Here is a 17,116-nt window from a genome sequence, read left to right as displayed (position 1 = left end):
GACTGGGCAAGGGGGTATTTGACTGTCCCCCTGTGCCGTTTCCCTGATCTAAGTTGCCCAGATCCTGAAACTGCTATTAACCCCTCTGAGGAAGACATTCAGGTACCTGGAACTACAGGGAGAGCAATTTAAATTGAGGAAATAGCACACTAGGAAAGGGGAAGCCCCAATCTTCTTTCCCCATTAAGTTAGCAGCCATGGTGGGGTGGGGGGTAATTTTAAGTAAGGAAAAAGATGTTGGGAGATGCAGTGAAGGATCTCTTGACTCATTACTGTTTTGGCCAACTCTGTCTCATTAATTGTTATAGCATGGCACAGTGGGCCTCATTAACGACCCTCTTCTGGGAAAAGCATTGGAAGAAGCATTGCTCTAGTTCTTGTTAATGCTCCTTGTTATGTGTGATGATGGAACCATTAAAAAGCATCCACCCCTTTAAAGTGTACAACTCCCTTGATGAGTCCCAAGGTGAGTTGCAGAAAGTAACCAAGTCGCTGAGTGTTTGAGAGAAGTGTTAATGAGTAATGGGAATCCCAGGAAAATCCCTGGGAAATTGACACCACCACCACCACCACCACCACCATGAGCAAAACTCTTCTGCCTTTAACAACTGCAGGAAGGCCAGAAAATGAACTGCATGGAGATGCAGTGATGGAGAAAACCTTGCCTGAAGAATTGATGCTAATTGCATAGCTCATAAAAGCATGTAGGAGAGGAAAGGCCCATCTGCCATTTAGTACAGGGGAAGCAGCAGAGGAAGGGGAGAGAAATGGAGGCAAGGGGTAAACTGGGGGGAAGTCTGTGCTGATTTCAGTGACACAGAGTAAGGCTTGGTTACAGCAGGGCAAGCATGGGAAACCTATTCCAGACCAATCTCGAGGGCCACATTCCACCTGTGGGCGAAGCCAAAGGCAAAGTGGGCAGGCCCAAAATGCAATTCTTACCGATTTTGAGCCCACTCAGAAGCAAGCAGAACTGAATGCCTGCTGGCTGTGCTTGTCTACTCAGAAGTAAGCAGGACTGAATCATTCAGCAGCATCTTCAAATAGTACCCCAAATACCAAGCCTCTACATATCTATTCAGATGTGTGAGCCTAAGTGGCCTGTCTACTCACAAGCAGGGAGAGCAAACTTACTTAGAAGGAAGCAGGACAAGCCTCAGAGGTAAACAGAACTGGATCACTCAGCAGCTTCCTCTCCAGGCCCCTCTCCCTTGCAAGGAAAGGCTCTTATCTCCAATCAGCAGCTGATCGGAGATAAGAGCATTTCCCTGCTGGGAGAGAGGGCAGGGGACTGGGTAAAAAGCTGGCAGACGAATGGTGACATTCCCCTGGCCAAAGGTCTCCCATGCCTGCAGTAAGGTATGGGGACTAAAGGTTTGTGTCAAAGGCTTCACAGAAAGGATGGGTTTTGTGAAAGAAAAAAGAGGTGGCGTGATGCAGATGTTCCCTTCCAAGCATAAGGGGCACTGAGGAGGAAAAAACAGAGTCTTTTGAGGAAGCAGGAGACATTTGGACAGCGGATGGAGGTGAAGCAGGAGTGACAATCATGGGCAGTGCTGTATCCCAGCCATCCGGGGATGGGCTCGTGTGTGTACACCCATGCATGCCTGTGATACTGAGTGCATGTGGGCATGGGTAGGAAGGAAGTGCCCCTACCGAGTACAGTCCCTAACCCCAACCCTCCAAATATGAGAAATCATAAGTTGATACCTCCTCTTCCTACCACTATGGCTGACACAAGATGCAGCCTTCCCCGACCTGGTGCCCTCCAGATGTTTTAGACTATAGCTCTCAAGAGCCTGAGCCTCTATGGCAAGTGTTCAGGGATGCTGGGAGCTGTAGTGCAAAATATCTGGAGGGCACCAGGTTGGGAAAGGCTGTGCTAGAGAGTTCTTTGTAGCTCTTCCAGACATGAAGCATGTTTGCTTAGCCCTAGATTATAATTTCCTGTCACGGTTGTGCGCCCAAAGACTGCTGAACCACCCTCTGAGCTTACACATACAGAGAGAGAGAGAGAGGACAGTTTCAGTCTTCAAGAGGAGCTTCTTTCTGCAGATAGGAGCTGGAAGCACCTGAGGCAGCTGCAACAGCAGGTAAATACTGACTTCCCCATCTACTCTGGGACAAGTGCTGAGACCTTTATTCACTTCTGTGCATTTTAGGACAGATATTCATTGCCCTGAAGCTCTGAGGGCAGAACACGTCAACAAACCCAGGTCCCCCATCTTGCAGGGGGATGTGTGCAGGGGAGGATGCAAGAGTCGGAAGGGGTGTACTTAATTCAGCCTGTGCCTGCTGCTTTCCCCCGAACAAGCCTGGGCTCTTCTGAGACAAGAAATAAGCTTAGGGTAGGTGAGGGAAAATATCCAGGAGGGGGAGGGCTGTAGGAGAAGAAAGGCAGAAGGGGGGGGGGAGTGAAGCACTGCTACCTGCTATGCCAGTCCTGCAAATGCTCCCTGCGCCTGAATTTATTTATTGCATGTATATCCCGCCTTTTTTCCTCTTGCAAGGAACCCAAGGCGGCTTATGTTATCCTCCTCCTCCTCTCCCTTTTAGCCTCACAACAACAACCCTGTGAGGTAGGTTGGGCTGAGAGTCTGTGACTGGCCCAAAGTCACCCATTGAGCTTCCATGGCCGAGTGGGGACTAGAACCCGGATCTCCCGGCCAACACTCTCACCACTACGCCACAGTGGCTCTCGCCAGTTTGCATTATTCAGCAGACATGGAGTTGAGAATTGGTGTTTGCTGGTGTACTGTATGGTTCTGACCTAAATCAGCCAGCTGGAGATGAGCACGGAATAGTTCACTGGCTCTTGTTTGTGGCACTCCGCTGTGATGGGGGTGCATAGGTGGAGACTAGTCTTAGTGTGTTCAGCATAATAGCGGAGAAGCCCACACTTAAGAACCATCATGGTTTGTATTTTGCTCCTTCAAAGGATCGACGTTTTCTCAAGAACCTGGGTGAAGAGCCATAGGTTCTGGGGTGTACAGAAAAGACAAGGGGGTTTAGAGAGCAATCCTGTGGTCCCTGGGTGAACATCCCAAGGACTACAGGATGGCTCAGGAAACTCCTCTGAGGTCAGTGACAGCGCTCTGAACTGGGGAGGGGGAGTTGGAGATCCGACCCCATACCTCTCCCCCTCACAGGTGGTGTGAAAAGACCTATGCTCGCTGCTTCTCCAATGTCAGAAAAGCGACTTTGGGGGAGGGGGAAAGGGGGCGTTCTGGTGAATGTGGAGAGGAGGAGACCGGGGAGGCTAAGATACGAGTTATCCTAAGCCTTCTCCAGCCTCCTTCCCTTGCCCTCTGAAGCGCCTTTGCTTGATGGGCTGAAAAGCCTGTCTAGCGAACATACAGGAGATAGGAGGGTGGGGAGGCGAAGAGTGCCTCCGCTGCTCCTCCCACCCCACTGCCTTCAGCCCAGCAGAGCAAAAGAATCTTGGGCAAAGGCCAGAGCATGTGAGAATAGGATACGCCAAGGAACAGGACTCCTTGGTTTGAGGGATCTAACTGAGGAGGCGTTTCTGGGCTCTATATGGAGCCAAGGTAAATGTTGTTGCTGTTGTCTTAACTTTGAAACCTTAGTGATGAAGGCATGGAGCAAAAAGGATAAGAAAACGAATTTCAAACCGTTAAGAGTTTAGGATTTCAAGCGCTTTCAAATTTTGAGTTTCACAATTTGAGTTTAATGAGGAGATGACTGTGTTTTGAAATCACCAAGTCTAAAATTTGAAACTTGCTATTATCAAGTGGCCTTGTAGGCCCCTTCCAACCCTACTATTCTATGATTCTATGATCACTGAAACCAGAGTTTCACTCAGAGGTGAGGACATTTGCTTTCAGCTGAGGTGGCAAACAACACTCCAAAATTGGTGGGCTTCATAATGTGTGTGTGCTGCCCCCCCCCCCACTCTCCTACAGGTCCGCCCTAGACGTTTTGCTGCCTGAGGCAGAATAGCAAGTGGTGCCCCTCTCTCCAAGTCGAAGTGTTTAATACCCAAGTCTAGCCAAGTTATTTTGGCACCTGAGGCAGAAAATCCCACAAATGCCTCTCCCTGGGAGCAAAAATGCAATAATAATAATAATAAATTTAATCATTAACAATTTGCTGCCTTCTCATGTCTCAGAATCTTCTGCCCTAAGGCAGCTGCCTCACTCTGCCTAATGTTTTATTTATTTATTTATTTATTTATTGCATTTATACCCCGCCTTTCTCCCTCTCGCAAGGAACTCAAGGCGGCTTACATTATCCTCCTCCTCACCGTTGTATCCTCACAACAACAACCCTGTGAGGTAGGTTGGGCTGAGAGTCTGTGACTGGCCCAAAGTCACCCAGTGAGCTTCCATGGCCAAGTGGGGACTAGAACCCGGATCTCCCGGCTCCCAGTCCGTCACTCTCACCACTACACTACACTGGCTCTCAATGTTAGGGCTGGCCCTGCTCTCCTCCATTAGAATGCGATCCACACATCTAAGAAGGAGGGTAACTGTTGCGGATTCACAGAACTACATGATAAATTAAATGTATCATTTGGCATTGTACACTTAATATTTCTACTTTAGATAGCAGTCACAGAGAGGAGGTCAGTTTGGTCTGTGATCAGGGGGATGGTTTGGAGCTTTTAAAAATCATTTACACACACCCCTATGGCATGCATATGAAGAAAATCACCCCCTGCAGTTCCCACTTGTGTCAGGAGTGAAACTAACATTGGTTTAAAAAAAAACAAAAACCCACCTCCCCACACACCGCTGTCCTAATTCTGATCATTTCCCCCCAGCTGCTATTTAAAGAAGAAAAATTGGGCACATATAGCTAAACAACACATTTAAGGCAACATGTTGCTTATCCCTCCGAGCATTCTCAAAGTCATAAATACTGACGCCAAGCCCACACCTTGGTTGTGCTATAAGTTCCTGAACTAGGGAGGGGCTGGAGGGTTGTTACAGCTAAAATAAATTCCAGAGTCAAGCACCTAAAACTATTCTCCTGAAAACACAATTTCTGGTTTTTTTCTTTGGGCGAGAGCAGTGTTCAGCCCCTCCCTTCCAAAAGAAAACTGGAGCCAACACTGACTATAGGGCAGGAGCGGACTGTTTTTCCCTTTTTTTTTGGAGGGCCGCATTCCCTTGGGAGTAGTCTGACGAGGGCTGCAGGCTGGGGCTGGGTGAGGCCAAAGCCAGTGATGGGCCAGGTTAGAGCCAAAAGTAGGCAGAGCCACACCTTTTCATGCTCTTTTTGCCCCCGTGTCTCCCTCTCCCTTTCTACCACCCCCTTTTCCGTATGTCTCTCTTCTTAAGGGCCCCTTCTCACTCTCTCACCCCAACGGCCAGGGTCAGAGGTTGCCAGCCATTGCTATAGGGAACACGACATCACCTCACATCAAGGCACTGCCTTAAAGGCATTTTAGCAAATAAAGCCAGTGGAGGCTGGTGGCTCCTACTTTGCTGGGGCTGTGAATCCATTCTGGGTTTCCATCAGAACCAGCCAGAACTCTGAAGGAGCTGTCAAAGGTGCTGAAGCCATTTGGGGGTTGGGTTCAGCACCTTGAATAGCTGCTTTAGAGTTCCAGCTGGTTCTGATGGAAACCCAGAATGGATTCACAGCCCCACCAAAGTAGGAGCCACCAGCCTCCACTGAATAAGGCAGTATATAAATGTTGATATTAAATAATAAATAGAAAGAAGCAGACGACATTTACACTTTTGGGAAGAACTTCTGCAACAATAAGCTGTCCAGCAGCAGAGCAGGCTTTCAGGTTACCTAGTAAAATCTCATACTTGAGCTTTCAGAAAGCAATTATCAACTTGGAGAACAATGCTGAACATATTGCTGAGCAAAGAACAACTTACACATGCTGCATTGAGCAATCCATGTTAAATTATTAAGGGCGCAATCCCTAGCATGTTTAGATAGAAAAAGGTCCTGCAGCTCCCAGCATTCCCTACAGCCCTTGTAGGACTTTTTCCTGTCTAAACATGCATAGGATTGGACCCTGAACCATCATTCAGAAGTTGAGAAGTCTATATGCTTCATCTTTCCTAACAGTCCTATTTACCCCTAACAGCAGCAATCTCCTAAGTTAAGTTGTTCTTCCCTTCGCCAACCCCAAATGTACTGTTTTCTCAACCACTCGTGTCACCAGCTCTAGAGAGGACAGTAGCTTTTTTGCTGCAGCCTCCAGTATACAGTGGTGAGAAAAAGTTTGTCAACCCTAATTATAATTACAGAAATTCCATAGTTTTACCATGATAGCCTTTGTGAATCAGAACCAGTCCTTTTCTAAATATGCAATAGGGTTGATATTAACCGATTTCATGTCTTGTGAAATAAAATGATGGATAAATGAGGCAAACAATGACTACATAAGTCAGGGTATGTGCAAAAGTAAGTGAACCCCTGGTTGCATCAGCTCAATTAAAAGGAATTATTAGAATCAGGTGTTTAAGTAATTAGGTAGATCTTCAGGGGTGAGTTTGGGAGGCCCCACCCTATAAAAGGATGAGAAACTTTGTGAGTTTGGTCTGCACCATACGGTTGTGTGGAAACCCATCATGTCATGATCAAAAGACATCTCTGAGGACCTCAGAAAAGCAGTTATTGCTGCTCTTCTGTCTAGAAAGGGTTACAAAACAATTTCTAAGGATTTGGGGCTCCACTAATCCACTGTCAGACAGATAGTCTACAAATGGAGAAGGGTTAGGACCACAGTCACTTTACCCAGGAGTGGTTGTCCTACCAAAATCTCTCCAAGAACAAACCAGAATGTCATCCAGGAAGTCAAAAAGAACCCCAGAGTAACATCCAAGGATCTGCAGGCCACTCTCGCCATGGCTAATGTGAGTGTTCATGACTCAACAATCAGAAAAAGACTGAACAATGATGGTGTCCACGGAAGGGTAGCCAGGAGGAAACACTGCTCCCTAAAAAGAACATTGCTGCCCATCTGAAGTTCACTAAAGATCACATAGATGCTTCCCAAGACTTCTGGAACCATGTTCTCTGGACAGAGGAGTCAAAGGTAGAACTTTGGGGCCACAATGAGAAACATTATGCTTGGAGAAAAACAAACACTGAGTTCGAACAGAAAAACCCCATCCCGACCATCAATCGTGGTGGTGGGAATGTGGTGGTTTGGGCCTGCTTTGCTGCCTCAGGACATGGACGGCTTGACATCATTGACACAGCCATGAATTCCACAGTGTATCAGAAGATTCTAGAGGAGAATGTCAGGCCATCCATCTGTGAGCTGAAGCTGAACCAAAAGTCAGTCATGGAACAAGACAATGATCCTAAACATACAAGCAGAACTACAAACGAATGGCTGCGGAAGAAGAAATTCTGTGTTTTAGAATGGCCTAGTCAAAGTCCAGATCTAAACCCCATCAAAATGTTGTGGCAGGACCTGAAGCAAGCTGTTCATGCAAGGAAGCCTTCAAATGTCACTGAACTAAAGCAGTTCTGTAAGGAGGAATGGGCCAAAATTCCTCAAAACCGATGTGAGAGACTGGCCAACAGTTACAGGAAACACTTACTTGAAGTCATTGCTGCTCAAGGAGGTGTCACCAGGAACTGAATCTGGAGGTTCACATAGTTTTTCACACATGGATATTGGATGTTGAATCAGTTGTGGATTAAAAAATGTTGAAAAAGCATCATGTTGATGTGTCACTTGTTTAATCAGGTTATCTACTGTTTTTTATCTAGGATTATGGGGTTAAATTAAGATCTAATAACATTTTAGGTTGGAAATATGTGACAATCCTAAGGGGTTCACAAACTTTTTCTTGCCACTGTAAGTAAACTTTGATTACAGCATACCATATAGACCTCATGGTGTGTTTGACAGAAACATCTATCATCCTGGTGCACCACAAAGTGGGTGGTGTCCACAAAAACTTATGCTGGAATGAATATGTTAAGTCTTTAAGGTGCACAAGACTCTTCGTTGTTTTTATCCAGTATCCTATAATTCTTAAAGCATGTAAGACCAGAAACCTTTTGGCTTTAGCCCAGACTGCAATCAATATAACAGAAGGGCCTAAATCCAGATCTAGGGTTGGATCCAGGCTCAGTCATACTTAGAGTAGAAGTCAAAGGGACTTAAGGTTGTCATGGCTTACTTAAGACCCATTGATTTAAATAGGTCTACTCTAACTATGCCTAAATCTGGATCCAGGCCCCAGATTCCTACATCTGCCCATTTTGTTTTCTCTCTGAGTTCCACATTTTAAGAAGGACATTGACAAACTGGAGAATGTCCAGAGGAGGGCGACCAGGATGGTGAGGGGTCTGGAAACCAAGTCCTCTGATGAACGGTTGAAAGGACTGAAGAAGAGAAGATTAAGGGGAGACATGATAGTAGTCTTCAAATATCTGAAGGGCTGGCATGCAGAAGATGGGAGCATATTTGTCTGTTGTTCTCCAGAGGTCAGGACTAGTACCAATGGGTGGAAATAGCAGGGAAGCAGCTTTCATTAGGAAAAGCTTCCTATAGGTAAGGTATTTTTGACAGTGGAACAGAGACTGCTTTGGGAGGTGGTGAGCTCTTCTTCGCTGGAGATATTTAAGCAGAGGCTGGACAGTCATGTGTCAGGGATGCTATAGTTGCATCCTGCATTGTAGATCCTGCATCAAGCATGGGGTTGGACTAGATGCCCTCCAGGCTCTCTTCTAACTCTAAAATTCTATGCATTTTTAAATTTCCCAGAGCTTGAGGAAATTATGCCTCACCTCTTACAGGGATGATCAGACTATACTATGCCAACTCCCATGTATGCCCTTCATATCAATTATTAAGGAGAGTCAACAGATTGCAATGCCATCAGCCTGACCTTTTATTAGAATGTCTGGCTTCTCACATGCCAGATTTCAATAGCAGAGTTCATTGTGACAATTGCACTGGCTGTTACATTTCCAGTCATAGCATCCATAACATAAACCATCAGATTTTCATTTGTAACACAGCAATATACAAGCAATGATTAATCATTCATTGTAAATCAGATGCAGTACACTGGCTGCATCTGACAATCACAGTTATGATCGTAATGATCTAAAGTGAAGATTTCAGTTCAGCAAAATGAAAACACAATGGCAGTTGCAAGAGTCCTCGGTTGCCGTCTTCTCCTTTTGGGCTGTGAGTATTAATAAAGGTTAGGGGCAGGGATTCTAACATAAGATTGTCAATTTTATTACTTTGGTGAACCACCCTGGAAATATTTATATTGAATTCATAAAATAAAATAAAAATATTGGTATGATTTCTCTGTATTCATAGATCATAAAATTATGATCATTTCCCAACATTGACAAACAGTAATTTTCACAGCCATCAGCAAAGATAGTTAGGTAAGCATAGGAAACTCCTGAGTTGGGCCAGTCCACCCAGCTCAGAACTGTCTATTGGCCATGCTGGCTGTGGATGATAGGAACAGTGGAGGCTGGTGGCTCCGATGTCAGTGGGGCAGTGAATCCGCTCCAGGCTTGAGTCAGAACCAGTCAGAACTCTAAAGGAGCTCTCCAAAGTGCTTTGCCCCACTGACATCAGAGCCACCAGCCTCCACTGCATAGAGGCTGGAGTCCAACACATCCGAGGGCCGCCAGGCTGTTTCAGCCTGGAGTCTTCCCCAGCCCTGCTTCGGTTGAACCCCAGCAAAGCACGTGGTGTGCCACTGAGCTACAGCCCTTCCCTTCATCTGACGTGAGGCAGGCGGCAACTGGAGAGAGGGCCTTCTTGGTTAGGAACATAGGAAACTGCCCTATACTGGGTCAGACCATTGGTCCATCCAGCCCAGTATTGTCGACACTGACTGGCAGCGGCTCTCCAGGGTTTCAGGCGGGATCATTTCCTAGCCCTACCTGGAGATGCCGGGGATCGAACCTGGGACCTTCTGCAGGCAAAGCAGGGGCTCTGCCACTGAGCTACTTGTGCAGCTCTCTCTGAGGGAGGCTCAGGTGGCACCTACACTAACATTTTTTAGGTGCCAACCAAAGACCTTTTTATTTCCCCAGATTTTTAATCTCTGGAGTATTTTAAGTTCTGATGTTATTGTTTTTACCACTGCCCTTTGCTGTTGGGCACTTTTTGATTTATTTTATGGTTTATAACTGTCCTGGAAAGTTTTAATGTAGTAGCTCCGCTCCTACTTGGATGGCCGATTCCAGAAGGTGGTGCTGGGGGAGTATTGCTCTGTGCCATGGCAGTTGTGCCATGGGGTTCCACAGGGCTCTGTTTTATCCCCCATGCTGTTTAACATCTACATGAAACCGCTGGGGGAGGTTATCCGGAGGTGTGGGCTGAGGTGCCATCAATATGCGGATGACACCCAGCTCTACCTCTCTTTCTCATCAAAACCAGGTGAGGCAGTGGGTGTTCTGAATCAGTGCCTGGGAACGGTAATGGACTGGATGAGGGCCAATAAACTGAAACTCAATCCAGACAAGACGGAGGTTCTGTCAGTGGGTGGCTCGTCTGCCCAACAAGGTGATATTCAACCTGTTCTGGAGGGGTTGCACTCCCCCTAAAGGATCACATTCGTAGTTTGGGGGTGCTCCTGGACCCAGAACTGTCACTTGAGGCACAGGTGCACTGAGTGGCACAGAGCACTTTTTATCAGCTTAGGCTGGTATACCAACTACGCCCTTATCTGGACAGAGATAGCCTAGCTGCAGTTATCCATGCTCTGATAACTTCTCATCTGGACTACTGCAATGCATTATACGTGGGGCTACCTTTGAAAATGGTCCAGAAACTTCAGCTGGTTCAAAATAGGGCAGCAAGACTGTTAACAGGGAGTGGCCAACGAGCTCATATTATGCCAGTACTTTTTCAGCTGCACTGGCTGCCAGTCCATTTCCAGGCCCGATTCAAAGTGCTGGTGTTAACATTCAAAGCCCTTAACGACTTGGGGCCAGATTATCTGAAAGATCGCCTCCTCCCATATGTGCCTGCCCAGACCTTAAGATCATCCTCAGCGGCCCTTCTCCGTGAGCCCCTGCCAAAGGAAGTGAGGCGGGTGGCTACTAGGAGGAGGGCCTTTTCTGCTTGGCACCGGCTGTGGAATGAGCTCCCTAGTGAGGTTCGCCTGGCGCCTACATTGTATTCTTTCCGGTGCCAGGTGAAGACCTTTTTATTTTCCCAGGAATTTTAGCTTTTTAAGGAGCAATCCTATGGCCACTAGACACTGTCTAGAGGGCCATAAATCTGACCCCCACCCCCCGTCCATGCTGCCTCGGAGGCAGCGTGGAGAAGCCCCATCCTCTGCGCTTGTAAGAGGAGTGCAGAGTGACTGAAAAGGGGTGGGGCTGGGGGGCGCGCCAGGGCGGAGAGAATGGAGCTGCACGTATGACACATCCTATGTGTCGTACAGCAGCTTCCTCTCCCAGTCGGCACCCCCGCCGCTAGACAGCCAAAACCAGCTATCCAGTGAGAAATAGCAAGGCAGGAGAGGCGTAGAGGGGACAATCCCCCCATGCCTCTCCTGCCTTGCTTTGGATAGGAGGTCGCCTCTGAGGTTGGAGACAACCACCTATCTACTTAGGATTGCACCCTATGTCTTTTAGCTTTGCTGTTTTAAATCTGTATTTTAAATCTCTGCATTGCTTCTAGGTTTTATTCTGGTTTTATTCTGCTTTTATTGTTATATTGTGGTTTTGATGCTTTTATATTTTATAAAATTTATAAAATTTATATTTTATAAATTATATTTTATAGTGTTTTACTGCATGCTTTTTGGTTTTAAGTTTTGTGATCCTCCCAGAGAGCTTCGGCTATTGGGTGGTATAGAAAGTCTACGCTATTTGCGTTCCCCCTATTTTCGCCGTCTTAGTCTACGTAAATGTTTACATAGACTAAGACGTGCCAAAATAAGGAACGCAAATGGCAGCGGCCATGGCCGCTGCCATTTGCATACGCGCATGTTTTTTTTTTTTTAAAGTCAGCCGTGATAGGCTACGTAAACATTTACGTAGCCTATCACGGCTGACTGCAGGGACGCAAACGGCGGCGGCTATGGCCGCTGCCATTTGCGTCCCTGCTAGCCAGCGGCCAGATGTCGGGCTGCTGGCGGAGCCGGCCGGCGGCTCCGCAGAATCGCTGCGGAGCACAGCTGGCTGGCCAGGATTCCGGGGGGGGGGGAGGAACAGAGCGCCTCCCCCCCGCGAGGATTCCGGGGGGAGGGACAGAACGCCTCCCCCCCCAACCATAAACATAATCCGGGAAAGCTAAGTACCTTTCCTACATCCCTAGAGCTCAGCTGTTGGGTTGCATCTGCTGGTAAACACAGCCATCTTATGGTAACAGGTGGTTCTGCACCTTCCTTAAACAAATTCCTTTCTGAGAACTTGCCTCATTCTTCTTGGATATCGTCTGCATGTATTTGGCAGAGCAAGCCTCAGCTAGGCATCTTTTCTCATCTTTGGATTTTAGTCTGTTCAAAAACCTTTTCTTCTGTATTCAAGTGGCATTACAATGCGGAAATACATTTCTTTTTTTTAATGTATCTCTTTGAACCTATTCTTTTTCTAATATAGTCTAACACTTCCTCTACTTTCTCCTCCTTGTTCCTGATTCTTACACCAGACTAACTTTGCTGTCATGCTCCAAAACAGAAAATTCCCTGTTTTTGTTAGTGCCATGCCGAAAATTTCTCCCACATTAGTTTCAGCCACTCTCATTCAATTTGACAGAAAAGAAATTGCTTTCGAAAAGAAAATTAAAGTAGAAGAAATGTCGGAGAAATTATCATGGGTTGCATTCAGGGTTCTTGTGCTTCCTTTACTTAGGAGGTGACTGAGGAGTGTGTACAAGCATCCTGTTTTTCATTGTACAATCATATCTCTGCACTTGCTTTAGACATGACATGTATCTACAATCACCCCTTAGAAACTTAATGTTTGGAAAGTCCTGGGGAAATTGCTGAATCCTGAAGAATGACAACTGGAGCTGAGCCAACATTTCTCACACAACATTTTCCTCAGAAAAATCCTGAGATTTTTCTTTTTCTTCCCCCCCCCCCACCCCGTGGCCATGCCCCACCCAAAAAACCATTAGGAAAAAAAGAGAGAAGCCCTGCTATGACCCTTGCCAGTGGTGAGCCCTACCTGGGAGAAATTGTTGAAGGAATTCTCCTCCCAATTTCTCTGCCCACAAATAGAGTGGAGAATTTGTGCACAGCTCTAATTTTTGTCCATTTTTCTGAATCCTCATTACCTCTTTCAGGAAGGTAGCTTCGGTGGCAAGGGTGCTTAACCTCTTTCAGCTGGAGGGCCAAACGCCATTTGGAGGAGCTCTTGGGGACCCATCCCAGTGGTGGTGGAAGGGCTGCTGGCCAAGTGGGCGGGGTCGGAGGCAAAAGGGGCGGGGCCAAAACCTCCAGCATATTTGAGCTTAAAGCCCTTACTGCCAGTAACGAAGACTTAGGAGAGGCATTTCAGCCTCTGGGGATTTGGTATTTTGGCCCCGCTTCTTTTGCATTTGGCCCCACCCACCACTGGAATGCGGCCCCCGAGAGCTCCTCCAAAATGGAATTTGGCCCTTGGGCTGAAAGAGGTTCAGCTCCCCTGATTTAGTCCCTTATTATTTACTCCTAACTGGCAGTAACACTTCCAGGTCTTAGGCAGGCAGAGAGAGCGAGAGGTCTTCCACAACTCTGCTACCTGAGATCTATTTAAGCGGGGAAGCCAGGGACTGAACAGAGGACGTTCTGCATGCAAAGCCTGGAGCTACAGCCTCACATTGCCGGCTTATTTATAACATGACTTATTCGCTGCAAAGAACCCGTGAGCTGGCCAGAAATAGAGGTGCTGGCAAAGCAGGGGTGCAGAACCTGTAACTAAGGACAGGGTAGGAATTTGTTTGCTTTGCATTTTAAGGTGAACCTACCTAATTTCACACTTTTGAATCAAGACACAAATTGAAACTCAGAGAGCAATCCTATGGCCCCTAGACAGAGTCTGGGGGGAGGGGCATAGGATAGCTCAGATTCCTGGATCCGAGGTCAGAGATGGTACTCCAACCTCAGATCCAAGAGTCCGAGCTCCCCTCCACCTTGCAGTTCACGTGGAGAGAACTGCGCCGGCTGCCACTCCAAGGTCATAAAGCTGACCTTGGAGGGAAGGTAAAGGGGGCGTGCAGGTAGGCAGGGAGGGGAGGGGACGGCTTACACTATTTCCCCAGGCCTCCCCAGCCTCCGTCCCTCCTCCTCCTCAATGCCTCAGCTAGATGGGCGAAAAAGCCTGTCCAACTAAATTGCAAGGTGGGAGACAGAGAGGAGGCGAAGATCACCTCCGCCCTGCCTCCCACTCTGCACTGGATGTGCATAAGCCTCTGAGTTCAGAGGCTTACAAGTGTCAAGGGCAGATCCAACAGGATTGCGTCCTCAGCTATCCTTCTCAATTTTCACTTTTCCCAATTTTGCCAAGGAGTTCTCCAAGCAAAAAATGCATACAAAATGCACATATTTGGGGAACGTGCACACAAAAATGCATATATGCGTGTAAATAATGTTCAAACATACATTACATTCGGAAAATTGCTTGCCAAAAATGTGCACATTGGGCAAAATTGCAAACAAAAAACATATTGGGAGAAATGTGCACAAAAATGCAAACAAGTATTCATGGAAACTTTTTAAAAAAACTTCTAAAAATTTAGGACAAAATAAACTTGAGACTGGGGAAGTACTCAAAGTTCAGGATGAACCAAACTTAAAATTGGAAATATGAGAAACTGAGCAAAACTGAAATTGACAGATTTGTCCACCCCTACCTGTGCCTCTCCAGATATTACTGAATTCCAAGTTCCATCAGCCCCAGCCAACATGGTCGATGGTTGGAGTGATGGGATCTGTAGTCCAACAGCATCTGGAAGGTTACAGGTTCCAACCCCTGGCATAAGGAATGGTCATATGATCTGAATCATAGCAGGGAAGGGATCCTCCCTGCCCACCCCCCTGCTAAATAATGTCCTGGGATCCAATTTGTAAAAATCCGTTCCAAACACAGAGCTGGGATTTCCTGAGTGCAGAACTTGTACTTCCATACGATTCTATTCCTCTAACCCTCTCCAGAGTTGTCCATAACTAACTCTTGTCCTGTGTCTGTCCCCTCTTCAGCCTGGCAAAATGCGCGTTCGAAACACCACCACAAGATTCCAACTTCTCCTGGTCTTGGCGTTGCTCCTGGTCTTTTTGTTCTTGTCCCGGAGGGGGCTAGAGCCCCACCAAGGCGCCCCACTTCAAACCAAGACCCACGTGCTGATCCTCTCCAGCTGGCGCTCCGGGTCCACCTTTGCAGGGCAGCTTTTCAGCCAGAACCCGAAGGTCTTCTACATGATGGAGCCAGCCAAGCATGTGTGGAAACGCATGCCCTGGGGCAACCCCGAACTCCTCCACGGGCCCCTGCGAGACCTGCTGCGCTCCATCTTTCTGTGTGACATGGCAGCCCTTTGCGCCTACATTGAGAGTCCCAGCAAGGTGAATCACCTCTTCATGTGGCCAATGAGCAGGGCCCTGTGCTCCCCTCCAGCCTGCGAGGCCTTCAGCCGCTCTGACATTGTCGGCTTTGAGGAGTGCAAAACCCAGTGTGGCCATACTCCCTTCCAGAAGGTTTCAGAAGCCTGCACCACCTACAGCCATGTGGTGGTGAAGGCCGTGCGCGTCTTCCAACTGGAAGCCCTTTATCCACTCCTGACGGATCCCTCCCTCCATCTTCATGTCATCCACCTGGTCAGGGACCCTCGGGCTGTCTATGCTTCCCGGCTGATCACCTCTCTTCTCCCAGATGATCTTCTCCTCAGCAACGCTGTCAACGCCAGCCCCGGCACCCAGGGGGTCATGCGCCAGATCTGCCACAGCCAGGCTGAGATGTACCTCACGGCATTGCAGCGCATGCCTCCGGCCTTGAGGGGGCGCTATCTCCTAACCCGTTATGAAGACCTGGTGAGAGACCCACTGAGGCACCTGGCCGAGTGGTACCGTTTCACCGGCCTGACCTCCTCCCCTAGGCTTGAGGCATGGGTCTACAACATAACTCACTGGGCCATGAGCAGTGGCAACATAGGACCCTTGGCAATACAGAGAAATGCCAGCGTGGTCTCCCAGGCTTGGAGGAAGAGCCTCAACTTCCAGGAGGTGCAAAAAGTCCAAGCCATCTGCAAGCAAGCCATGGAGGTCTTCGGTTATAGACTCGCGGGGTCAGAGGAGGAGCAGGGAGATTTGACACTGGATCTTGTCCTTCCTCAAAAGAAAATGAAGGCCCATGCAAAAGGGCCATAAGCACAATGCAAGGGAGAGTGGAAAGGGTGGAAGACAGCTTCGTGTCAATGGGGGCGTGCCAGTGGTGGGTGGGGCCAAAGTCAGCACTGGGCAGAGCCAGAGCACAACGTGGGTGTGGCCTTCCATCCTCTCTCTCTCTGCCACTCCTCTCTGTCTGATAGCACCTTCCCCCTCTCTTTCCCTCTTCCTCCCTGCCTAGTGAGCTATCAGGGGGGTGGGGGAGACCAATCGCTCTTGTCAGACATCTGACCGGATTTCTTGCAGATGGCTTTTGAAACAAGGCCAAGGGTTACTGGTTGCCCACCTGTGATCAAGAGGCTGAGTTCTGTACGAAAGGGAGGAGCTTGGTTGCCACTATTTTATTTTTGTATGGATACTCTCTTTGAGACCACTTGTCCCACATTTTGAAAAAGGATTTAAAGTCACAGGCTTCTGCTGCCCCCTCCTCCATTGGACTGGGGTTACGGTGCTGGGAAGTGAGGTTAGCCCTTCTTTCCCACCTGTGCAACATTTTCCTGATCTGAATCACTTCCCCCAAAGCCTTGCTGGAAAAACATGCAAGTGCCTCCCACAACACATCTCCTTTGATCAAGGGGAAGGCTCACCAAAATGCCCAGGTGTTAGGGGCATTAACTCCCCAGCACTCCTGACCATTGTCCATGCTGGCTGGGGCTGCTGAGACTTGAAGTCCCAAACATCTGGAGGGCACCTGGTTGGGGAAGGCCGATCTAGGGGGTTAGACCAGGGAGTGGTCAAATCAGTACCCCACTCAGCCACCAAACACACTGGGACCATCTTTCAGCCTAACCTACTCACATGTTTTGTTGTGACGATAA

At 47.9% G+C, this 17,116-nt stretch overlaps 1 protein-coding gene across 1 annotated transcript; it reads left to right on the top strand.

Moving 5' to 3' along the window:
• Nucleotides 1-405: 405 nt before the first annotated feature.
• Nucleotides 406-16,280, top strand: LOC146355231 (carbohydrate sulfotransferase 5-like). Its single transcript, XM_084829861.1, has 4 exons — nucleotides 406-466; nucleotides 1,219-1,295; nucleotides 14,061-14,123; nucleotides 15,120-16,280. The coding sequence occupies exons 1-4, from the start codon at nucleotides 406-408 to the stop codon at nucleotides 16,278-16,280; spliced, it is 1,362 nt and encodes a 453-aa protein (XP_084685987.1).
• Nucleotides 16,281-17,116: the final 836 nt, after the last annotated feature.

The sequence above is a fragment of the Heloderma suspectum genome, chromosome 2, assembly GCF_057233095.1.
Source record: "Heloderma suspectum isolate Gila_16-S chromosome 2, 16-S_ref, whole genome shotgun sequence".
Lineage (NCBI taxonomy): Eukaryota > Metazoa > Chordata > Lepidosauria > Squamata > Helodermatidae > Heloderma > Heloderma suspectum.
Note: the sequence above shows the minus strand (reverse complement) of the source record. Positions and strands in the feature narration are given on the sequence as shown.

Bases quoted from the DNA above. Each gene is read 5' to 3' on its own strand.
- LOC146355231 (XM_084829861.1), top strand. From the start codon at position 406: ATGGAACCATTAAAAAGCATCCACCCCTTTAAAGTGTACAACTCCCTT. The intron at 467-1,218 runs GTGAGTTGCAGA...CTCCCTTGCAAG, and splicing joins CTCCCTTGATGAGTCCCAAG to GAAAGGCTCTTATCTCCAAT. The intron at 1,296-14,060 runs GTAAAAAGCTGG...TCCACCTTGCAG, and splicing joins GAGAGAGGGCAGGGGACTGG to TTCACGTGGAGAGAACTGCG.